Raw genomic sequence first — 25,875 nt, 5'->3', positions numbered from 1 at the left:
TAGTTCAYACTAGTTAGGTTACACAATTAGGCTTCTACTACACAATTATATTGTTTTCAGGTTGAACTCCATAACTTGTGAATGATAGGCCTATACGAATATTGCTCTCACCGCCTATAAGTAAGGCTAAGAAAATTAATACGCACAGATCGCACAATGCGTAATTTCCCGTTTCACGCACAGATATGTCTATGCATTGAGTAAATAAACATGTCTCTATGATCTACAAGACATTGTGAAATACAATACAATTCAGTTTTACCGACTGAGCCCCCTTCCAGACAATAGTCCAGACAATATTCGAATTCTTGGTTAGAACGTCAACACACTACAACTGTCACTATTGTGGAATACATTGATGTTGAATCAACTTTTTGTTTTTAATGATTTCTCCAGATATTATCCTCGTTTAAACCCAATTTCCCGAGAAACGTTTAAACAATTTTCATGGAATCCGTAGGCCTATGGGCAATATTTATTTTCGAAACCATTATTCGTTCTAAAGACCATGTTGGGTAAACACTTATTTCATCATTAACACGTGATGTATAGACAATCTAACCAAAGGTGGAACACTAGTCAAAAAAGGTTTACGCTTAAACATTAAAAAAGGCCACCGCTCTATCTCATAATTACACAAAATACAATAAACTGCATGTTCCTCACGAGTGTTGTAGGCCTACCCATTCTGCAACCATTAAATAGAATGAAAACACATAGACATAGAAATCATTAACAACCCAATAAAGTATATTATACAACTAAGTTGTTGCATTGAAATAAAAAACATCTATTTAGATGTATCCGTTTGGAGTGTGTTATTTGATGATACATTTTCTTTACAATCCTAAGAGTATAGCATTATTCTCTTGTCTTGACTACAGGATAGCTAAGATATCAGGCTCCTTGCGTGTTATGCGTTTATTTCTAAAGCACAACAACAGTGTAAAGGACCACAGCGGTGTGTTGTGTGCCTTGTGAGACTGTGGAATCTGACTCCAATGTTCTGGTGAACGAGCGACTAGAGGACGGATTAGGACCGCGGGGACTCTCTCCTTGTCCCGCAGCGCTTTACCCAAATCTACTCTGCCTTTCCCTCCACACACACGGAGCTTCAGGACGCGCCATCATGACACATGTAGGCCCAATGTAATACGACTTCGAAAGCATAACATGTACAAAGAAACGGTAAGTATGAGCTAAACCCATCTTCCAAAATATAAAAAGAGAAGCATTAGAATATCCCTGGTTATCCGTCCATGCATCGTCACGTTAAATAATTATGGGGACACAAACAAACACAATGCCTTCGCGACCACACGCTCCGCCTCTTCGTCAAACCAGACACATTCTACGACTTGTGCTAAGCCGTAATTGAGCACAGGGTGCCCAGAAAAACCAGTGGCTGCTCTGCACAGACCTGAGTTTTTATAGTGCCGTATCTCCTATTTTTCCTTCTCCGCCAGACACCATCAAACCGACCAGGCGTGATAGGAAGTTGCCACCTACACGGACTCAGGAGCCAAAGCCGTCCAGCGACATATAAAAAAACTAGACATTCTAAACCTGAACAGGTAAGATTCTAACTTACTCTTATCAAAATTGAAATGAGCTGCAAACACTTTTTTGTCAATGTAAACAATACTGACCCCGATTTTTTAAATAGTTAGCTAAAGTTATGAACAAGCAATACATGGACATTTAAGTTTCAACATTTCATGTAAACAGTTTTTATGTTCGAGGAAGACGCTTCATAACACACTTGATTCATGTCGACCTTACGACATCCCTCTTTAGTTATTGTGGCTTTTCTTCGGTGGCCAAAAAACGAGACGGCATTTCTGCGTAAAACCCCCCACGCCATAGCTTTGTCTGTGCGGTCGACTTCAAGTTCGGGGGAGGGAGAGGGTCACCGCCCACGGGGTAGGCCCTTAAAGTAAGGACTGCAGACGCCATTTAAGGGCACGGTATGCCCCGGATGAAGTTTCCCTGATTACAAACGCATTTTCAGCTCCTGGCAGCAACTCTGTGAGTTAAGGAAAGGAGAAGGTGGCTTTAGACCGATCGACGTCTGCATGTGTGAAGTGAGGTCTAAAAATGAATTTAACTTTCGTGGACTGCGTCCTAGACTTTGGAATAGCAGATGTTTTGGTGTAGTTTTCAGTAGAGCCCTAGACACCATTCAGTGTACACTGAGATTAGTAGCAAACTTGATATTACTTCAGAGAATTGTAATGATCAAGAACACATTGATTGTAGTCTTTTTGTTTCAAACTCCATTTGTTTCATTAAACAATGCACTTTACGCAAAGTAAAATATTCACTTCACTAGATCTGTTCTCAACAAAGGGATATGAATAGGGATTTATATAGTCCCACTGATGGTAATAAAGGTGAAAGGACTGCCAGAGTAAGAATTATTAAAGAGAACGACCAAACACTAACTTTAGACATATCTAAGTCAATATTAGGTACTTTTGCAGTATTGGTTGTCGTTTCCTTTGACAAATATGGCACACATGGCACAAATCTTTTTACATGACGAAGCAATTCAATCTTTGCAGTCCGGGGATATGTCTTTAAAATGTCCCTACATTTTACACTGTTTCTGTCTCTGTTGTTCAATTACATTTAAACGTACTACTAAAGCCCAAGGGTTGTTGATAGCCTACACAATAATAGCAAGTTAGAGGTTGACAATCATTAACTTTTGTTGTTGATCAAAGTACGATTTTACCATTCGGAAAGTGTGGTATACCATTTATTTGTGGTGTGTACCATGCTCTGTGGTGTGTACCATGTTTTGTGGTGTGTACCATGTTTTGTGGTGTGTACCATGTTTTGTGTACCGTTTATTTGTTCAGCTTAGAGTCGATGAATGGGAAACAAAATGTCGCAGGCTACTTAAATTGACCTTGCATTAGGCGTGAAGTCTACTGTTTTCAAAGAAAAAACGTTGGTGATGTCTTATACATCTTCAGCAATTGCAGTTGAATGATTATTTACATGTTCAAAGTAAACCTCGAACAGGCTAATCCAATGGGGTTATATGCATAATGCATCTATCTCATCAACCCATTCTCACGTTACAATAACATTCATTCTAACCCCAACCCAGAATATCTCTGTGTAGTCAGTATAAATGTGTGAGCATATTATGTGTGTGTGTGGAGTGTCAGTGTGCGTGAGTGAGTAGAGTCCGGTGAGTGTGCATAGAGAAAGTGCAAAAATAAAATCATAATATACGCTGCTGCTACTCTGTTTATGGTATATCCTGATGCCTAGTCACCTTACCTCTATACATATCTATCTCTGTCACTCCAGTATCCCTGCACATTCTAAATATGGTATTGGAACGGACCCTGTATAAAGCTTCTTAATTTATCGTGTTCTTCTTATTTCTTATTTGTATTGATCGTGTGTTTTTGTTCTACGTTATGTTATTTTAGTGCTATATTGATATTGATAAAAGGTTTAGAGTTGGCAAGAAAGGCATTTCACTGTACTTGTGCACGTGACATTAAAACTTAACAGTTAATGAACAGTATTCGACCTTTTTGTATTTTGTATATAGGCGCTACTCAATTACGCACAGCCTTAACACAAAACACAACGCCTTTACCATTAACGTGACTGCTCTGGATTTCCATACAAACATGTGCTTCCTTTCCATAGATTGATTCGTAAAATGTAGAACTAAAATGTAGTTTACGATTATCTCATGCCCAGATTAGAAAAAAAGATATAGGTGTTTTTTAACTTATATCCCATATTGGCTGTTGAGTTGTAGGCCGTTATCAAGTGTATGACTATAAGCGAAGAGGGCGTCAAGGAGGGCGATTACTACTACACAGATATATTCATATGAAACTTGAGCAAAAAGCCCTGGCATGTACTTCAATACGAATTAACAAACACGAAGATACCAGGAGGCGTGAACTTTATTTAAATCAGTAAAGAACTGTTGATTTATCCACAGGTCACAGAAATGTTGGGAGAGGGCGATGGCGACGACAGAGGGACAGAGGAGGGACCACACAAGGACAAACCCCGACTAGTGGGGACACGATTCAACTCCATGGTCAATGGGAGGCTTTAGCCGTACTGTCTCTTGGATCAATTCAAGGGAAACGACTGATATCAGTCTCTCGTTGAACTCCCAAGGACAGAGTGCCACAAAACGAGTAAAATGACATCAGCGATGGAGAGTGGACAACCGCAAGACCCGAACTAACCTTGTGTTGGAATATGGGTTATAATCATGTGGATTTAGCTCAAAATTGGCGAGCAAATAACTTCACAAGGCAAAATCTACATTTTAAAAATTGTCGCCATGGACCTTTGGCTTAGCCTATGTAAATAATGTTGCAATGGCTATAGCTTAATAAATTGTGAAACAAAACTGCGTATTTTTTTCTCCATTTTATAGCCTTCTATAGGATTCACAGCAGTTTTGGGCATGTAGTCTAAAATAGGGTAAAGTAGACCCACCAATAGCAGCAACCTATGCATATCCAAATCATTTGCCCATTCTGTTTTCTCTGACGACGACAGAAACAACCAAAACAGGCCTGCTTTTTGTCGACGCATCTCGTGCGTTTGAACTTGATTTTCCCATATGGACGTCACTTGTGATTATTCTATTACATTATTCACTAGTGAAATAAAAAAATGTGATAGTAAAATGAATTGACCATATAGAGGTGTGACAAATGTATACGCGTGCACTGTTCCTTGGGTCAATTCGACATTTAGCTCAATCAAAAGCTAAATTATGTCTCCACTGGAGCCTTTTTTAATTTCATGTTTAGTAGCCTAGTTGAACACATTGAGCTGTATTTTAGCTAGGCTACATTCTCCGTTATTATTCTAGTTTAAATAAATATCACGCCGAACATAGGCCTACAAACAGGCCTAAATCATACATACACTAATTTTCTCCGATTCTAAATTCAACCAATATCTGAGTAACAAAATTTTAAAAAATGGCGTGTATGATTTAGGCCTGTTTGTAGACCTATGTTCGGCGTGATGTTCTTTTAGGCTAGAATAGTAACAGAGAATATAGCCTAGCTAACATACAACTCAATGTGTTCAACTAGACTACTAAATATGAAACTAACGTATAGTAGGATAAAATAATATAATGTTTTAGAGTTCAGAGTATAAATAAATACGGGGAGAAATGATATCGGGACTGGTATGAAACGAAAACGAACCATATGGGTCTATAATGATACCTATGCTCAGATTATTCTTTAGTTTATATGAGCTGTGTTGCCGTTCAAAATAACAAAGAATTCCATCGACAACAAAGCAAAATGCCCAAGAAAACGGATGTATAGGCTATGTCTAGCCTCATGTAATTAAGACACAAATGACTAACAAAGTGTGTAAGTAAGACCTAATTTTAAAAAATGTAAGAATAGACTACACAGCCTGACTCCTTTGCGCGCACACAAGGTTAATTTTGGAGAGGACTACAAAATCATGTATTGGTGTCCATAGACCTTCCTCGTGGAAATTGAGAATAAACCTACGGATTTATATGGGCAGAGGATAAAATACCACCGCTTACACAAATTAGTAAATGAATAGCCCAGGGCAGGAGTGCAGCCTACAGAGGCGTGTTGAACATAGTCTCGGGCAAGATCCTCTGCTTAACTGTTGTTAAAACACCGGTATCCCACGGTGTCTACCAGCCTAAAGTTGACTGCTTTTAAAACGGAGTATCCCACGTTGTCTACCGGTTTAAGGCACAACTGTATGCGCTATTCTGGCAAGCAGGCGAGGCATATGGAAAACGCCATCGGTATATCCCGGCTATAGCCAGCTGAAGATTACAGCCCTCGCCATAGTCTCCATTACCCAGGTAGACAGTGAAGGTCAAAGTAAAGAGCACACCATTAGCCCCGGCCTTTACTCATCTCCCCGCCTGACAAACTGGGGAGAGCGAGGCTCAGTGTGAGAGTATAGGCTGCTCCTCCACCAGACAACTATTCGGTTAGTACAGTAGACCTACATATAGGCTATTCATGTGGATTTCTACTTCATTATTCATGTTTGAAAGCTTACAAAAATGTATGTTTCTGTTTTTGTTTTGTGTGAATCGACACCAACAGCTGTTAAAACGGATTTTATAAAGTCGTACTCCATGGAAGAAGGCAACAACTTTTAGTGCAGATATGAAATGGAAAATGTATAGGGAAATGACATAGCCTTTAAACACGTCAGGTTGATTTGATAACGCAGCAAAAAAGATTTACAGACGACCATGTACTTCTTACTTCACGTTGCCCATTTGCCGCTAAGCGTGAATCAAGCAAGACAGTGAGTAATGTGAAGCTCTCTCAACCTATTTAATTCATTTTACGCAACAGGGAATGCCAAATTGAATTGCTCCATGGATTATTTGCAGAAGCTGTCATTCCTGGTTTTGCCTTTGGGTGGCAGCAAAACTCCAACAATGCAGTGAGCACTGGGAGTGTGTCAAATATGGAATCCAGTCCAACTCTGCTCTGCACTGTCCGCCTGCCACAGTTTGAATATTTCTCTCCCTGGGTTGTGTGCACGTTCACGTGTGTTTGCGTCTGAACCGTGTAAAGCGCACGCAGACTGTGCTCTCAGCTGAGGCATTCTTAATCCTGACTTCAATTTGTCAGAAAGAGGAATAGTGTAATGTCTAATAAATAATAATTGACAAACTAAGACGTTAAATGTCTTTATATATTTAGCATATTTTTACATTATAATTCTTTATGAATTTTGGACAACACATTAATTGGAGTTTTGCTCATCATTGTTTAAACAGTTATTATTACATAGCTTGTTACCAATTTAAAAAATGTTTTAATAAACTAAAAATCCAAATGTATTATCAACCATAAACCACATTTTATTAATGTATTACTATTAGCCTAATACACAATTAAATACAAGTATAAACTATTTATTTCGAGCACTTGCGGCCTTAAGCTTATAGCCTCATTTGGGTTAGATATGTTCACAAGTTATACCATTTTGATGTGATAATCCATTAGTATTGCCTTGACTAGGCCTATAGACTATGAAAATAACATTTACAACGATGTTTAATCGTTGTCATCATAGAAACAACTTTTCGAACCAGCAAAAATATAAGGACGAGACGGTTCTAATCCAAATGTATGTGTGATTCCGAATGAGAGGTGGCTAGGCAAATACCATGCACCACAAGTGTGAGTCCACTGGTTCAGAACAGCAAAAGACAAGGCTACAGGTAGCTTACAAGAATAAGGTGTAGAGTAGGCTACGCTGTCTTTATTTCCCTATGCACTATACCCTACTACGCCCTATGACACGAAGGCTTTTCTTAAATTCTTAAATTTCTTTAAGCATATACATTTTCTACTCTCCCGCAGCAACGGAATCAATATCTTTACAAAATGTGGATAGTACAAACTCTTACAGGGCGAAAATATCGAATATGTTGGTATGTTTCCCTGTGTAGACCATGGTTTACTTTGCTGGTTCATGCGTTAAACGCATTGTATGTGCAATGCGACATAGCCTACACTCAGCATATTTATTCATAAAACAAACATAAATTACCTCAATGAAATTGAAATATGTAGCCACACTTGGCGAAGGCCTACAGTGTGAATCGTGGGAGAAATTTTAGTACAGCTTGTAAAAACATTTTTCATTCACTTTTTTTCTAGGTGTTTATATTTTTTGGCTAAATTCAGTGACCGCAGGATTCATTTTTTTTCTATTTGATCATGAAATGCTTGTAGTAAATGTGCATAGCCTGCATTCACGACGATAACAACAAGGAGCTATTGGCATCTGTGAGTGCAACCCCCTTCCCTTCTATAATCCCCATGTGTTTATTTGCTTTGCAAGTTTCATGTCTGCGTTGTTTTTTTATATTTGCAGAATGGTCTCCCACTGGGCACAGACGTCATTTCGACGTCTAGTTATGATTTACATTTGGAATAAGTTATCAACTAAAGTGAATTCAACGTGAAATCACCAAAACATTTCACGATGTTATTGGATTCAGGTTAAAAGTCGGGTGAAAAAAATACGAAATTCCCTTATGTTGATGACTTTTTTCAAATTCTATGATTTTTCCATGTTGATTCAACATCATCACATCTAGTTTTTTTGTTGAAATGACGTGGAAACAACGTTGATCTAACCAGTTTTTGCCCAGTGAGCTGTGCAATAGTATATATTTATGATACAGGCCTAAACCTAGTGCACAGAGACTAAACGGATATGATGTCACTAATACAGTAATATAACCATAAGTGGTAGGCAACACGCTAGAAATTATGATCTTCATCAGTCACCAGAGCATGGTGCAAGTCAAAATAGTATTGAAGAAATTGATATTTGAGAAATTATCCATTTAAACCCCTTATTAGTCACAATCGTATAGGCTAATAGTTGTACTGCTACGGCTGGTGGGGTGGAATACTGCAGCATCAGCGAATCAAAATGCTGAGGCCCATTTCTTTCTCTGGATGTCACATTCAAGGGCTATAGGCCTACATGACATACTACAGATGTGCATGTAATCAGCCTACACTGTAACAGTTAGCTTAATTAAAAACCAAAATMTATATGTTAGTTTGTTTTCCATGAAAATGTAAAAGTGAGAGCTAAAATGGTATTGCATTCATGGCCTTGTGCATCAAGTTACCTCACTGATACTGTAGTCCTGTTGTTATCAGCAGACATGATATGATAGCGAGACGGTCACCAGTTATAACAAAATATGATCAGTCATATAATTGGGGATTAAGAAATGCCAAAATAGTAAACATGTTCATACATGCTTTGTCCTTGGGATGACGAAATGATTGAAGAAATGATTGAAAATACATTTCGAAACCAAAGCTAATTGCAAGACCTCAAGGAAATCGAAAACAACAATAAACGCCGCATGGGTATTATCTGCAGCACATTGGCCTACTCATTTTCAAAAACACAAATTTGATACCTCTGTGACGCTGAAGCGTTTATATGGAAGCAATTTTAAAATTGTTGAAATCTGTGACCTACTCAGTGGTGGTATTTTAGCTGTGGCTGAGGCAACGTGCATCCGACTGAAGATTATTTTCATCTTATTATGACGTGATGATAAGTAAGAATGCTTATGGAAGTGTTTTAAATAATAAGACCATGTAAGTKAATATAGATAATCGAAAATAACTGAACGTACACACAACTGATGTCTACAGGAAACACTATAGGCCAAACAAAGAGTTGTTGGAGCAAGTAGGCGTATCGTTTCAAATAGGCTAATGTTTGTGTAAATATTGTTCCTAAATATTTCCACAATGTTATCTTGTAAATGTAGCCTATAGGCCTATTATTATTGTTGTTATTATTTTTATCAGATTGTGGTAATAAGCCTACTTGAAGTAGCGTAGTAGACTAGGCCTATTCAGATGCAAATGTGTCTCCACTAACAGTCACCTGTAGTGCTTGAGACAATCTCATCACTAGATGGCGATATAGGCCTTATAATAATCCACATACACACAACAACACTTCCATTATTTGCTTGAGTGAGACATTTTCGATGCACTCAACAGGTAGATTCAAACACTTCGTAATACCATCGCACCCAGGTGACACCTGGAATTAACGTCGAAATGGATAGAGCCCAGAGTAGTTTTACACAGTCTGGCCAAACACGGATCTTCCGCATTCAAGCATGAAATCATACGCTGGTCAGACATGTTCCTCACACACGGTAAACAGGCCAACACACTGATAATTGAGCCTCTCACACTGCTTCTGAATCTAAGAATATCTTCAACCAATTCATGACAAATTATTTCACATTTGAATAGCTATGACAAAATATCACGATTGACATTCAAAACGTCACACCAAAAACGCAACCATCTCTGTAATATACTGGGCGGATGTTCAAATCAGAGGTCGTGGATATGATTCAACAATGTCCGGATTTTATTGGGACAGATTTTTGTGTCAATAGTTTTACACCGACATATTTAACAGACACAGATAGCCTTGACATATTATAGTTTTGTCTGTATAGTTTACCTTTATATACAACCACATGAATACACACACAATATAAAAGACATATGGTTCACATGGGCACACATTTCCCAGACAATTATGTATGCATTACAAGCGGGAATGCACCTTGGATTCGTTATGAGTGAGAGCAGGAGAACCGTTTGAAGAAGCTAAACTTTAAATTAAGATGCACGTGTTTAGTGGAGTGTTGAAGGGGAAATGGAACGGATTAATATTTAACCGTGGAAGCTATAATCCTAAATGCCGTCACTTCCTGGGGATTTCCAAATGGTTTTTTTTCTGCACACGGTGAAGTTAGAGTGTCTGTTTTCCTGAGGTTACTGCATGCCAGTTGCAAAAATTATACGGCCCTAACTTTCTCCTTGCTTTGGGCTCCATTCACCGAGAACAATACACCATGGAGGAAAATGGAAGGTCCAGAGTTTTTATACATGTTCCTTCCATAAAGGTCCCGGCACGCATTTGGCAGAGTACATTAGTGAACCATGTTCGGTGGGAAATAAGGATTAAATTGTTCCAATCAAAAAGCGTGAATAGCATATTGTGTGTGTGTGTGTTCAATTCCCATCCCATTGTTGTATGTCAGTCAGAACTAACTGATGCTCTTCACTTTGACGACCACCTTCTTCTCCTTTACGCGCCTGTTCTGAAACCAGATAGTGACCTGTCGCTCCGACAGGTTCGTCTGGGCCGATATCCTCCTTCGTTTGTCCTTTGTTATGAATTTATTGGCCGCGTACTCGCGCTCAAGTTCCTTCAGTTGCACCTTGGTGTATGGCACGCGCTTCTTTCTTCCACGTCGGAAGGAGCTCAGGTCCCCTCCTACAGGAGACACCGCGTCTGGTGGAGCAAAACGGAAAGCGAAATGGATATAGTAAGCCGTTCACAAGCCATACACAAAAAAGGTTACATCTAAAACTGTCGCTGTCCCTATAGGAGAAGCCTTCGAAGAACCGTTTTTGGTTCCAGATAGAACCACTTTCTGGTTCCATGTAGAACCCTTTCCACAGAAGGTTATACATGGAACCCAAAGGGGTTCTACCAGGAACCAAAAAGGGTTCTCCTATGGGGACAGCCGAATGACCCTTTTGGAACCCTTTTTTCTAAGACTGTATTCTCATAAACGAATTTACAAACAAACACCCGTTATAATTTTTTTTACAGAAAGGGCATTGTTTCTAACATTTTGTTGTGGATTAAGCAAAAACAAACACAATGAAAAGTTGTTCTGGTTTATTGCGTAAAACCTGAGGGCTCTCTACCTATGTTGTACCTGGTATGGAGGATTTCCACATGTGTCCGAGCTGAGGCTGCTCCTTGGTGCAGTAGACCTGCCCGTTCCAGCCGTTAGTTAGAGCCCACGGCTGGTAGCTCTCCATGGGCAGCAGGGGCTCGTGCCTGTGTTCTGCTGGCCCGCTCATAGTTGGTACAACTGGCACGTCCAGGTAACTGGGTACGGGCTGGTATGGGACCGACGCATAGCTCGGATAGAAGGCGAACTCCTTGGCCCTGGAGGTGAAGTCATCGCCCGAAGCGGATGTGTCCATGTACTTCTCCCCGTACGCAGAGGGGGGCTGCGTGCCGCACGACTTTATGCTACTGTGGTGCGACATTCTGCACGGATAGTAGCCGCTACCGAAGTATCCATAGGGCAGGGACGCGCTGGAGGAGCTTTGCACAGCCGAGCAAGGGCTGCACTGCTTGGATGGCTCGCCCATACCCGAGGTGGTGACGTCGCTTGACGAGTATGCCGTGCTCGGAGCGAGGGACGCGGGGTGCGCCATCAGGTTCCTGCACTGGTTCGCCGCAAAGTTGCCTCCCGCAAAACCACCACCGCCAGCGTCCATGTTCTTGCTCACTTCATCGGAACCGCCGCCGTTGTCGTAGAGGAACATCACCGACGGGTCGACCCAGCGAGGACGGAAGAGCAGTGACGTTGTCATAGCACGACATCCAGCATTGAGGCTTCTGGCTCTTTTTTAAAAAAGCATAGAGGCTGAAAAAAGGAGATACTGATTCCGAGAGAGTAAGCGACTCTGACGCGCCCGGGTGCACCAAGGTCGCGCTTCTATTGGCTAAGAAGGGGCCACGTGATAGGCTATGCAAAGAGGACGATAAATATCTCCCAGTGCAGATAATTAAATGTAGAAAAAATGCGGCTTTGTAAAATGACCGTACCTATCAAGGGATTTGGCTTGTCTTTTTGCAGCTCAAAACGAGAGGGTTTCGTGAGTAAATAAAAAAATAAATAAAAATATATHTATATTTATATATCTATACTTATATATATATATCACTCCTATATACGGTTACACTTCAAACCTAAATTGGTTTGAAAATGATTTTTATTTTRTAATTGGAAAGCAAAATAAAAAGGACCTAGTAGTCCAGACGGTTTCAAAAGACTGCGGTGACTCACCAACTTAAGTACATCCATACACGTTGCTTTTACTTACCTAAAGGCAGTCCGTGTAAACATGTCTATGACACAATGTCATTGCTGATTATTTTGTACATGGTGGGCCTATATTAATTCCACAAAGTATAATCCATTCAAAGCCACACACCCCAATACAGCTCACATAATTAGTACATAGTGTAAGGAATGGTCGCCAAGGACACGTTTCCCAATATCCCATAAACGAAGATAGAGATGGACTACTAGCTAATGTTAAAAGTGTTTGAACAGACCGAACCACTGTGGGGAACACGGATGACTCATCCAAGAGACACGTATCGGATAGGGAGTGAAATAAAGAAGGAAAATAAACAAGGCTTTAGAACAACAAAAAAACATATACAGACTTGGAATACGTCCATCTCATTTTTCAAMTAAAGATATTTAAGCTCAAATCCATGGGAGATTCTCTCAATCAAAATGCCCCGTTTTCATATCACTCAAATTAGAGCGACAGGTTCGAGCATTCAAGAAATGAGTGAGAATTCGGATAGATACCAGATCCCTCGCTTCCGACATGTTTACAATATGCAAAGACAGAAAAGAGTTATCAAGGTTGGCAACTCGGTTGTTTTTTACATAGCCTACGGGGTAGACGCGGTTAGAGGCCAAGGTCAAGTTGAAAGTTGCTGTCTAGCCGACGAGTCTGTTGGGTTATTCAGTCTTTGAAGGACCCGTCTGAGTTCTTGAAAAGGGCGGAAGAGGGGTGAGAATTCCTGGCCTAATGAAAGCTTTGGAGGGCATTAACTTTTACTATCATTTTGTTTTCTCGAACGTTTTATTCTCGTTGTGTCTAAGGAAACATTTTATGCATCATGTGTTTTGCACACTTCTGTCTCTCACATTGGAAAAGTAGGCTAATTGGAAAGTTGCATTTGCAAACTAGTCTCGTGTTTTGGAGACTTTTGGTGAAGACGGGTGAAAATTATGTGAAGTAGTATAGGCATGTCGTTGTGTTTTGTCTGCTTTGTCCTGTTTACGGCTCTCCTTAGGGCTCTCCTTCCAAATATATTGTTTCAGGAGAAAAAAGCAAGAATATTATAGACAAAACCAGCCTAGACTTACCTATAGCCTATTTTCTCGGGTACAGTATAATGACATGAAAAATATGATCATTTGGTTGTAGTTAGTGAACTTCAGCGCTGTAAAACCAATAATAGGCCTAAATGAAATAATGCAAGCCGTCAACTGGCAAAGTTTGTTTCAGGCTATAAATGGAACCCAACAAAAGTGCTCAAAGATTCATTCATATAGAATTCAAGCATTTTTCATAGGCATTCTTGCCTATTTTCGCGCCATAATACTATTATTGTGATGCGATCACATAATTCAGGAAGCATTTTTCCATAGGCATTCTCACCTATTATTAAGTCATAATAATGTTAATAAAAACGTCAAAAGCACTGTGCCTCAGCCACAGTATAAATACTACCATTACGAATTCGATATTAAAGCCAGATCGCGTGCAGGGTCCAAATGATCCATTACACAGTAATAACAAACGTAGGCATTATTAGCACGTCAAACCAGTTATTTCTTTGTAGGCCTATTATTTGAATATTCTTGATGGATGAGGGACTTAATAAACTGTCCTAGTCATCTTGGACCGCAGGAAGAGTAGATCCCCTAATTGGGTATCCTAATACATACAATGTATCAGACGTCAGATATGAGACAGAACATAAAGCCTCAAACAATGTCTATCTGAAGCCGAAAAACGTTGAAAAACATAACCTTATTGATTAACATTAGTATTCTACATGATTTCCAATACAAATGTACTAAATTTTGTTTAACCTGTCGGCTATTTAGGCAAGGTCGCGTGCAGGGTCCAAACCAGTTATTTCTTTGTAGTTATTTGTATATATTCTGGATGGATGAGGGATTTAATAGACTATCGCGGTCACCGGCGGCAGGTAGCCAAGTGGTTAGAGCGTTGGGCCAGTAACCGAAAGGTTGCTGGATCGAGTCCCCGAGCCGACAAGGTAGAAATCTGTCGTTCTGCCCCTAAACAAGGCAGTTAACCCACTGTTCGCAGGCCTTCGGTGTAAATAATAATTTGTTTATAACTGACTTGCCTAGTTACATTTAAAAAAAGATAATATTATGACAGACATTGCGCATGCACTCAGATGTTAACATGCCGTAACGGGACTCAAAATACATGTCATTAAAACACATCAATACATATGTTAGGCTGTTAGGATAGCCTAGATTCTACATGATGTATATCCTAAAGAAGTAGACGACTGATATCTTCCTAGATAAACTTGATTGAACTAAACCAGTCCTAATTCTTCGTACATAGATTGTTGACGTTGTACCTCTTTTTTTTGTGAACGGTCAATCTATTCTTGCAATATTGAAATAAGTGTGTGTTTTTTTAACCAACAATTATATATGTGGTTTATATGTGGCTTATATGTCCAATCTATAGCCTATGTTTAATCAATTTCATGTTCCGGGAAGGAGAATCTGTGATCCATAAATGAATATGTCAGCTTTTCAGATGGGCCAATTAGACAGAATCCACATCCAGTGCTTAACTTTATCTTTATCTTTATAGCCTAATTAGTCATTAACACATTTCAGAAAGCTACTCAATATATATCGTGAAATGACACGATTTAGCGTTATCAAATATCTAGCTATTTTCTTTTTCTTTTCTTATGTAGCTAACCATGATGTGTAAAGGCCTAACTAACCTATAACAATGAAGTAGAACGGCTTTGTGAATCACGTTTAAATCATCAGGCTACATCTGGACTTTCTCTTTTTGCTCACATTAACATGGGTTGAACCAACAAAGATGTTCCAAAATCAAACGTTTGAAATGGTAATACATTACATGAAATATTTACATGAACTTGAAATAAATGGCAATGTAAGCAAGGTTCTGTCTTAAACCCAGGTTTTCTGGCGCGGGGCCTGCAATCAAAAAATCGGGAGCTGTCACGGAGACCATGGCGCGCGCAGATGCAGTCTGTTTTGATGGTCTGACCAGAACAGACATCCCTATCGAGGAACAGACCACCGCCATGCGCCAAAACAATGCCCAGACATTCTACTGGCTAGGGAGACCTGTCTGTAAAGTCATTACCAAGAGCATAGACATTCTTAGTTTCGACTGGCATTGTCATTTCGCAGCAAATAACAATGTTTTCATCCTATGTGACGTAAACAATAGGACTACAAAATAATTGTAAAACCATTAAAGGAAAATCTAAACCATTTGGAAAGTTATGAATTAACGTTATCATCATATTACCGTTTTCTAATAACAATTGGTGAAATGCAGAATACGTTGCAAAGATGCGGGCCTATTCCCAACCCGTCTATTCTTTCCAATCCATAAAGTGAGAAAAATGTGCCTTATCCAGTTGTTGTGGTGTGACGTGAAACTAAATTGTGGTATAGAAAGTAAAGCCAAATAAATAGAAATATGTTTCTGCGGTAGAGCCAGTGAACCACAGGGCGGCCTGGCACGTAACTCTTCTATGTTCTCCGGACCTTAACGTGATGTGGCACTAAAGGATAAAATAAAAAGGAAATTGGCAAATAAGAGTCAACAGGGTGGCTCTTGAATCGCGCCTTTGACTGACAGATCCGTTATACATTCGCTCTGACTCAAAGTGTCACAAAGTAGAAGTCTTAAACATTTTGTTAACGGGCTGCTAAAACTGTAAGCTACATGTTACATTTATTGGCACAATGGAATCGCAGTAAATATATAGGCCTACAGTTCATTTCAATGAAACTTCAGCCGCTAGCCAGTTGCACATCTGTTGTATTTTCGAACGCTACCAGTCCCCCATCAGTGGACGGATTAGGCTCATTTACACCAGCCCCTGTAAGATACTGTAGCTCTTTCTGATGACATGAGCCCTTCCTACACATTATTGTCCCAAGGACGAGGCCGTGGAACTCTTTCCAGTTAACATACAAAGGGAAATGCATTATGTTTAACGCAAATTCTAATCAAGACGTCTGTATATATGCTGCAGAACATCCAGTCACTCACTCACTACCTATCAACAAGTTCACTCAGCTCGAGTCACCATGGAATTAGGCTAACATTTTCGTTTACCAATTTCTTTCCTGATGACGTTATTACTATGGCACAAACGCTTCACTATATAACCATTTGCGTTTTATTATGGCCAAACGATTCGTCATTAACAATAAACAGCAAAAGCGGAATTTCCCACTAGCTTTAACATAAAATAAAGTTAGTAAAAAGCAGCAAGCTATATTACACAATAGTTTACGGAAACGAACATCAAAAAAGTGTTAACAAATTACACCAAAAAACCTATAACCTATGGCCTGCAAGTGTTCAACAATAATGCCCATTCGCCTAAATATATAGGCTAGCCTACATGGGCTTTACCGTTCCTAGTTCTCAAGAAAAAAAACATAATTTGTGCAAAAGCCAAACTTTAAATACATCTTTATTGACATCCGTTGGTTTTGATTTAAAATGTGCAAACTTCACAGACAGATTCCAGTGAACGAAATTGTATTTTATGTTTTACTTTGTCCTCGGTTAAGAAATACCTCTAATCTGTCGTGATTTAGTCGCATGTCTCATCATTCCAAAGGAAAATTCATTTTTGTAAAGGAAATTCCTACATGTTTTGCAATAGTAAAACAAACAATCAATGGTGCAATGGTTATCCGCTATACACGATTTTGTAAGGGAATGATAATGAATAGATCGAATAAAATAGAACCTTCATTTCACTTTCTGAAATATGCCAAATAAAATCTATTCAAAGACATGCCACGTAAACCAAATATACATTCTTAAAGAAACACAAGTATTGCACAATATCACATTCAGTTGGTCATTCAAAAAGTTCGATAGACATTTCATCACGTCAATAAGTTACAATGGGTCGTCGACACAACAGAACTCCCAATACATCACAGGTAGAAACAATAACACACCGMTAACAACATGAAAATCGTATTGGACACAATACAATTAATATCAAATTAGGCTACATTCCAATTGCATTGTTATATAACCAACACACAAACCCACCTCGTCTCACCTTCTTTATCAATATAACATTTGCACATAGGCTACAAATGATGTGGTCAACATTTGGTCTTCAGTGAAACTAGGCTTCGGTGAACCTGGTCAAACTTGTAAAGGATAAACACAAATAAACGCGTGACCATGATGCAATAGGCTACATAGTCAGGACATTCGTTGAAGGCCATATTTCTAAAATTCTATAATTTCAATGGCTTCATATCCTGGAAAGGTAAAGAAAAGGCATGGCGCTCTCCATTTTCGATTCCCAAAGCCAACATGGGGATCTCCTCGACCATAAGACAACCGATCAGGTGTGTTGGCTTTTCAGTTAGGCAAGCTTTGTGTATTCCATAGGCTTTACCAACTCAAAGGGATAACTCGGATCGATAAGGATTCTACATTGATTCCATACACTGGAATAGCGGTAGAATGAAGGTGAAATATATACTAGCCTATATATTATTACGAGTCTCTTTCAAGCCCCATATATGGAAATACAAGGTCAGCCGAGTTATAGTTATAAAGATGAAAACAGGTAGGCCTATGGAGCGTTTCAGGTTCGCGCCAAGTGAGTTTTGAGCGTCACGGTTTTCCACGCTACCGATGACATTGTGGTAAACCATACCGTCGGCTACTGAATGGTGTTTTCGTTTTAATGGGGGGATGTAGGTTTCAGTGGCTCGTTAATCTCTTCGTTATACGGAAATGCAGTGCGTGTGAGAAGACCAGTTAGCGGTAACAAATAGAGGCGCGATGAGCTATAAAGGGGGGCTTAAAATTACAAGAGAAGAGATCTCCAGCTCGAGCCACCTTGCACTCTCTAGACATATTTCCGGGCGCGTTTCAAGGTCAAAGCATTTAAAGCTCTGGTGGCTGCGTCATCCAGTTTCAAGGCCAAGTTGAAGCAGGGGTGGTGGAGGTGCTAGGATAGCAGAACACGTATTCTTCCATTGGCATATCCTCTTTACTAACAATCCTAACCAAATCCATTGAAATTGAACGTGTTTGATTTGTTTTGCCCTGGTGGGTAATGATGGAATAGCTCACTCTCGTTCAAAACGGAAATACTGAGACAGTAGGGTTGCAGGGTTTCACAGGGTTGCATCGCGCACTGCGCAGACTCCATGATCAAGTTCACCTTAGGCCCGCTTGTAAAACCGAGAGGGGCGCAATCTGCAATGTCGCTGAGGGGGGCGCTTCCCTTTTAAATCGCGGTGTATAAGACACTATAACAAAGACTAGAGCAAAACCACAACACACTGTGTCCCGTTTTCCTTTCGGTTCATGCACTTATGTTGCCCACCTATATGGAGAACATACATGTACTTGGATACATCCAACAATGAACGAGTCCGTTGTCCCATCCGTTGTCCTCCCAGTCCCATTATCTAAAACACACACAATAAAGTGCCACTACTGTAAACGAACAAGGTCATCTTTGAATTGCGCAAAAGAGCATTGTAAGTGTTAGCCTATCTGCTGACAGATCACAAGATAGTATCTGTCTTGACTGCAAAGTTGCATAACTCACAGGTAACACAGGGGCCATCTTGTATCCTATAGCACAAAGAGTGTCAAACAAGGGTATCCCAAGAGGGCATGAGATATGCCTATGTGAAAAAGAGGAGGTAGGGTGAATTCAGAAAGATTGGGACATCATAACAGTTTACTCCTGATGTGTTTATTTCTTGGTCTGGCGAGAGAAAATTAAAGTTATTATTAAAGCCCTTGCAGAGAAACCACATGACCAATATCACATTACTTAGTTGGTGTGACATCATAGAGGTGGGCAGAGCAAGCTTCAAACAGGAAGCTCACCACAAGAAGCACATGGCATGATCAGTGACATAGCTTTTATTCTGTTTTTTATGTTAAGGTTATAAAACTGTCATAAATGATGCACAGTGCCAAATTGTTATGTAAATGTGCATACTATGTACTGGTGCATCAAAATGCATTCAAAAGTTGCCATTATTATGTATCAATTTTATAAATCAGTATTATTTGTTGTTGTCCCGCTTTACCAACCATAGCTAAAGTAGGACAGCATGGAATAGCTAAAGTGGGACAGTCTTATAGGCTTTTCCAATGGAGGAAAGATATCCAGTTTACATTAGGGACCCCTGTACTTAGGTTAGGCAAGGCTCTGGTTCTTGTAGTGCTATATCCTGTTAATTTTGTTTATTGTAGTACTGTTATTTGTACTGTTATATGAATGAATTTAGAAAAAGTGGGACACTTTTTGCATTTCCGTCTTCTGTAACCTCTTCAGACATCTATCCAACATATTAGCCCAACACATGATACATTTCTGAAACCCATTGGGGTATAATTAGGACTATAATAATAGTGTCACATTTATCTAACCAGAGAGGAAGAGGCGAAGCGAGAGGTACAACTGAGCCCAAAATCTGTCTTCTACAGTTTTTTTACAGCGTTTTTTCTTTTTTTTCGCTCACCGAGCGCAGAGTTTTTGTATGGAGGTCAATGAGAGTGTCGAATTTGGATAACAATACATTGAATGGCTTATTTGCTATGTGTTGCTTATTTGATTGAATAGAAGATTCGTAATCATTAGGTTGTTAGAAGTGCACTGATATAAGTAAGACACCTAAGATCCAGGCAACTTTTAGAAAAAACACTTTATATCGGAGTTATGGCTAGTTCTCATTAGTTACCACAGCCACAAAGTCGTAAATCCCGCCTTTCTAAAATGTCGCTTCTTGAAATGTGTTTTTAAAGCTAACCCTAACCTTAACCACACTTTTAACATTATGCCTAATCCTAACCTTAAATTAAAACAAAAATATATAATGATTGTTTTCATACATTTTTATGATGTACCCAATTCTGACTTTGTGGCTGTGGTAACTAGTGGAGACCGTTGGTCACACGAGTATCTGTCTTCTCATTGGCTAGAATGGTCCCACCTGATCTTGCCTCCTCCCGACTGCGTTCCATTTTTGAAGACATTTATTTTCATTGTTAGAGCGGCCACTAGAGTACTAGTGCCTTGTTTCCCAAAAGCACAAATGGGTGTGTCATGCCTCCTGTGAATAAGATATCATTTTTTGTGTGTGAGTGTGATTAGGAGACATCTTGAGGATTTCAGAGATGTATCATGTGTTGGGCTAATGTGTTGGATAGATGTCAAAAGAGGTTACAGAAGACTGAAATGCAAATTGGGTCCCACTTATACCGAATTCACCCTAGGGATTCATTGAAAATAAAACACGACTATCAATTTAAATATTTATATTTGCAAGGATTCTCTATATTAGATGTTTAATATACCCGATGCAACCTGAAGAAAATGAATTGCAAAACGTGTAGCAGCCTTACTAATACACAAGAAATGGAAACGTGTGATGTAGGCCTACACGAAATATTGCAAAATAATATTTCACGAAATGTCCGTCTACTTGGTATATAGAAACAAATACAGACCAATGGAATTGCCTTTTAAATAGGCGTTACAGTACAAACAATTGCATTTATATTTCACCCCACACAAAGGATTATGCTAATACATATTTAATGTATAACAAGTTTATATGGTTTTAAACACTCAAAATTATCTTGCAAAACTCGAAGACAGGCAGAAATAGAAACCTAAAAGATACTTACTGATTATGCCACAGAGGGTATCATCAGATCAGAGATTCAGAATAAAACAATTGATAACCAACTATGTAGCTAGGCCTATGGAGTAGCCTAGTATGCTTTACTGCCAAAATACACAGAGGGTTTACATTTGACTGTGATTGTGGGTATGTCTACTACAAATATTTAGCCTTGGGCTATAACATAACGTTCAGTGTTCTCAGACATGTCGGTATATTTCCATGAACCCAGATGAATGGAGGGAAAACAGTTGAATGAGAGTGGAACGTCGCATAATGGCCTAACCAACAGGTGTTTTTGGAGTGGAAACGTTGGGATTTTCGGGTTTACACAGTATTAAATGCAATTTGTTTTAAATGATCAATGCATCCAATATTATGAATACAAAGGGGGCATTATAAGCAGGCCTAGACCCCCGTGGTACAGTGGTCAGCATTAATTAGTATTGTAGTTAGTTACTCATTATTACACTGTACTTATTACACTGTACTGTACTTAAACTTCACCCCAACATGCATCATGGTGTGGAAGTCATTCTTAATCTGAACAAGTAATAATAATGATTATTTACACAGTAGGACTAACGGCAGTATTCTTAAGTGTTAACAAAATCCAAGCAAGATAGTTTGAAGAAATAAGCCATTTTGGTATCAATCAATGCAATATTATGAATACAACAACGCTCAATGGAATATAGGCTATATATTATGTATATACAGTATATATAGGGTATAGCTTATAACGCAAAGTTTCTCAAAACACCCACAATAGTTTAAAACATAGTAGGCTATGTCTTGTTGATAACTCAAACTTCAAAACATCGAGGAACTTATACACTTTCAGTTATGTTGGTTGATCCAGGTAGCCAGGTCCCTATCTCTGGACATAGGCTTAAGGAAACAGTCTTGACTTACCCAAATCATTTCCCTCTCGGTGTCTCTCCCAACCGTGGAATTGTATCTGCTGAAGTAAAAAGCGAAATATTAGTTAGGTTCTAATAATACATTTTATTACCATGGTTCTGATTGTGACTCGGTGGATCGGACACTTCCTACCTACCTGTCTATCTATCGATCGATSGATCTATCTATCTATCTAGCATTGACAACGTCCTCAATGATAACTTCTCATGGAGGGACAATAACATAACATTATTGTATGGTAGCCTACTAGGGCTTCAAATGATTGAAGTGACATAGCCTTCATTTCTTACAAAATTAAAAGACAGACAGAAATAGAAATCTAAAAGATAGAATTCCCTGTTTGCAGAATTGCTTTTTAGTACAGAAGATTCAAAATTGTTGTGCAACAAGTTACTGCTTTTGCCAGACAGAGCATCATCAGATGGGAGATAAAGAATACAACAATTCCTATGCAACTCTAAATTGACCTATGGGGAAGAGAGGAGCCTATGATTAGACAAAGGAATGAGAGTATAATCCAATCTGAAACGTTTATAGTTTTAACAGTATACTGTAGTGTGTTTCAGAGGGATACAGAGAATCGCGAGATAAAGATGCAGACCTTAAAAACGGCATCTAATATCCTTACAGAACCGGCTCAAACACCTTTACTGTGAACTGTCATTGTAAGCGGAGAGTAGAGGGAGTGAGAGCTAGAGAAGAAAAGGAAGGCAGAGGGGGGAGGGGGAGATGGGCCTGTGTGCACTGTGAGAGAGGAATTTCACTCCGTCAGTCGCCCCCCTAAGAATCCGTGAGGGCTCGTGTGCCTTCCTATTTTTCAACAGGCGAGGGCGCACGAGGACAGCAATGGCTGCGCGAGACTGCTTGGTGGCGTCCCTTGTCACGACGACCCCTGACGTCATCCTAGTCCCCAGTACACTGATACTGTGTATGAACTGTAGGACATGTACTATGAGTCAATGCACCTATTCTACAGACATGTTCCCTGCCCCATCCCTAACCTGCTCAATCTAACAGCGGAATCAGAGGACGCAAGAACTGGATAGTCCAATAAGGAGTGGAGAAAGAATGATTAGCACTAGCATCCCGATTCTCCACTCTTCTCCCAAAGTGTGCACTTGTACACTCCTCATCATGAATTTAAAAGCATTGCATTGGTATAAGCACCATGTTTTATCCATGATGGTTATTGTTGTGCAAGTGCACTTTGGTAGAATTTTGGAGAATCGGGACCCAGCTTTCCATACTTCATCTCCTTCAATGAGGTAATAACAGCTTGATCTGGATGCTTATATTTAAATTTAAATATTTATAGCCTATTCATATAAATCCTATTAAATTAATATTAGGTATCCTAATCCCTAATTATATGAGCCCATCCTTCAATAGTAATGAGAAAGAATACTGAGGATGCTATGTGTAATGTGTAATGTGTGACGCATAAGCAGAAAACAAACAGCCAGAGAGTTGTAATGGGCCCCATTACGATTCCAGGGCTCAACTTAAAACACCGTGAAATCTTTAAAGTGGTAATATCAAGTTCAACCTCCCCCAAAGGCCATAGCCTTAATAAAAGCCTTGTCCTTTATCACTGTGTTTAGTGACTTTTTACTGCACTAGAGTACATAGATCAAAGAGAGGTTGGGAGACGTCCCGCATCCAGAAAACATGCACGGCGTCGCCTTTATCTGCGCGTGCGCAATCTCCCATAGAACACAGGCGTGTAGAATGTCAGAAATAGTTTTTTTTGTTTTACTCGGGAGACATGGCTGGACAAAAAATATATAACAATTCACAATAATCAAATGRTTGACCTGGTAAAACTATGCAATTACAGTAAAACAATGCTTCCTAAATTATAGGTCTTGGGTTGTAATCAAAAATGTTCCTGTGGCACAACCTGGTCTCACAGTATTTCGTATTATTCTGTACTTAAATCCGAGAGACACCATCTAGTATGATATATTAAGTTTCATATGGTATGTGTTCATTTGTGGATGTCCATCACCCATTCGTATGATATGTTATGAATTACAATTCGTATTATAAGTTAAGAATTAGAAAAACGTACAATATGTTACGAATTTGCAAAAAGTACTATATGTTACGAATGTGTATAATATCTTCTAGCTAGGTGGCTATGCGGCTAACGTTAGCTAGCTCGCTAAAGTTATCTAGGCTAGGGTTTAGGGTTAGGGGTTAAGGTTAGGGGAAGGGTTAGCTCAAATGGTTAAGGTTAGTGTTAGGGGAAGAATTGGCTAACATGCTAAGTAGTTGCAAAGTAGCTAAAAGTAGTAAGTAGTATACAAGTTGCTTATTAGCAAAAATGTGAAAGTTGTCCATGACAACATTCAAACCCACAGCCTTTGGGTTGCTAGACGTTTGCATTATACGCCCACCCATCCACCCCGGCAAACCACCCTACTTTCGTTTTCGCCTTAAGCAACCATCTAGGTAACCATACCAAGTAACATATACTAATTTTAGTGTCCCGGATTTACATTTCTATGTTACGTCTAGTCTATGAGACCAGGCTGTGTAGCCCCATGTTGTTGGTTGTTCAGACTAATAAGTCAAATGGTAGGTAATCTTAACTCTGACCACCAGGACTTGACCTCTGAGCACTTTACTTGACACCACTTTAGAGGAGGGGGTGAGAGAGGGAGAGGGGGGATGGAGAGGGGTAGGACGGGGCATTGAGATGTGAGGAAGATTGCGTGTTCCGTTCCAATTACGCAGGGTTCTATGGACACTTGGACAGGCCACTAAAGAGTGGACATCTCCATTTCATTTCACTAGACGCTTCGAGGCGCGCACGAAGCATGTTGATCCAAATGGAACATGTTTTAAACGCCTCTATTTAGCACCAGTGAGAATAGATCTGATTTAACTTCCCTTTGGAATTGAAGTCTCAGCGACAATGTATTATATCAACGTGATCATTTTGTTATAAGATGGTCCTATGCATTGGTGGCTACGACGGTTTTGATTGTAATGCTTGCAACGCTTTCCTTTAAGCTGAATAACTTGGCAAATACATTACTATGGTCTTCATTCTGTCCAGTGCAGCTTACTGCAATCAATTGAATAACAGGCCTTATATTGTCATGCATTGTTCTTCACATTAGACGTTTGAAAAGCACAGGGTTTTGTTTTAAACAAGCCATACGTTTTGAAAGCTGACAACTTCAGATTCACTCACACATAAGTACTACATGACAAAAATAAGGGGAGTCTTTGCACGTTGCAACAAACCTCACCATACTGTTATATTGTGCTCCTGCTGTGGATTACAAATATCACAATGCTAAACCAATTAGCTTCACCATTTAGCTTCAAAAACACCCTAATATTCCCCCCCCAAAAAAATTGTGTTGCCTATTTTAATGACCACGTCACAACAAACAACGCAAATAATTTGCCCCTTGTCATGTAAATAGTGGGTTAATAATATGGATTATTTCATGGCATCACATTACACATAACCTGGTGTCCTATAAATTCGTTAATAATTATTTATCATTATAATTTACATATCAATATTGTTCATCATTTTAATAACTGAGTACCTCCTAAGAAGGACCTTTAGAACGTTTTAAAAATATATATAATTGAAATCTTGAAATTTTTCTGAATTCATCGTTTGAACGGTTTTGTTTCCTTGTGGAAATTGAGGATTGGAGAACATTGATGTTCAGTGGACTATATATACTCTGTATACCTGCACAAAATCATTTGCTCGTTCGCTCATGCGGTGATAA

The 25,875-nt window shown here is 39.3% G+C and overlaps 1 protein-coding gene and 1 long non-coding RNA gene across 2 annotated transcripts; one reads left to right on the top strand and one right to left on the bottom strand.

Annotated features, from left to right (window-relative positions):
* The first annotated feature begins 1,014 nt into the window (after positions 1 to 1,014).
* Positions 1,015 to 4,402, top strand: LOC139024608 (uncharacterized). The gene is made up of 3 exons (XR_011475940.1): positions 1,015 to 1,188; positions 1,467 to 1,574; positions 3,980 to 4,402. It is a non-coding gene; the product is annotated as an uncharacterized lncRNA (long non-coding RNA).
* Positions 4,403 to 9,946: 5,544 nt separating this feature from the next.
* Positions 9,947 to 12,100, bottom strand: LOC112071725 (homeobox protein Hox-A13a). Its single transcript, XM_024139166.2, has 2 exons — positions 11,339 to 12,100; positions 9,947 to 10,905 (listed from the first exon to the last, which is right to left on the bottom strand). Exons 1-2 carry the CDS (start codon positions 12,006 to 12,008, stop codon positions 10,658 to 10,660), a joined length of 918 nt encoding a protein of 305 aa, XP_023994934.1. The 5' UTR covers positions 12,009 to 12,100; the 3' UTR covers positions 9,947 to 10,657.
* Between the last annotated feature and the right edge of the window lie 13,775 nt (positions 12,101 to 25,875).

Source organism: Salvelinus sp. IW2-2015, unplaced genomic scaffold, assembly GCF_002910315.2.
Source record: "Salvelinus sp. IW2-2015 unplaced genomic scaffold, ASM291031v2 Un_scaffold1703, whole genome shotgun sequence".
In the NCBI taxonomy this organism is placed as follows: Eukaryota; Metazoa; Chordata; class Actinopteri; order Salmoniformes; family Salmonidae; genus Salvelinus; species Salvelinus sp. IW2-2015.
The sequence above is the reverse complement of the archived record's forward strand: the minus strand, read 5'-3'. Positions and strand labels throughout refer to the sequence as shown.

Excerpts from the sequence above, each read along its gene's own strand:
- LOC112071725 (XM_024139166.2), bottom strand. The coding sequence starts at position 12,008 with ATGACAACGTCACTGCTCTTCCGTCCTCGCTGGGTCGACCCGTCGGTG. Across the intron at positions 10,906-11,338 it reads GTGGAAATCCTCCATACCAG|ACGCGGTGTCTCCTGTAGGA; the intron begins GTACAACATAGG and ends TTGCTCCACCAG.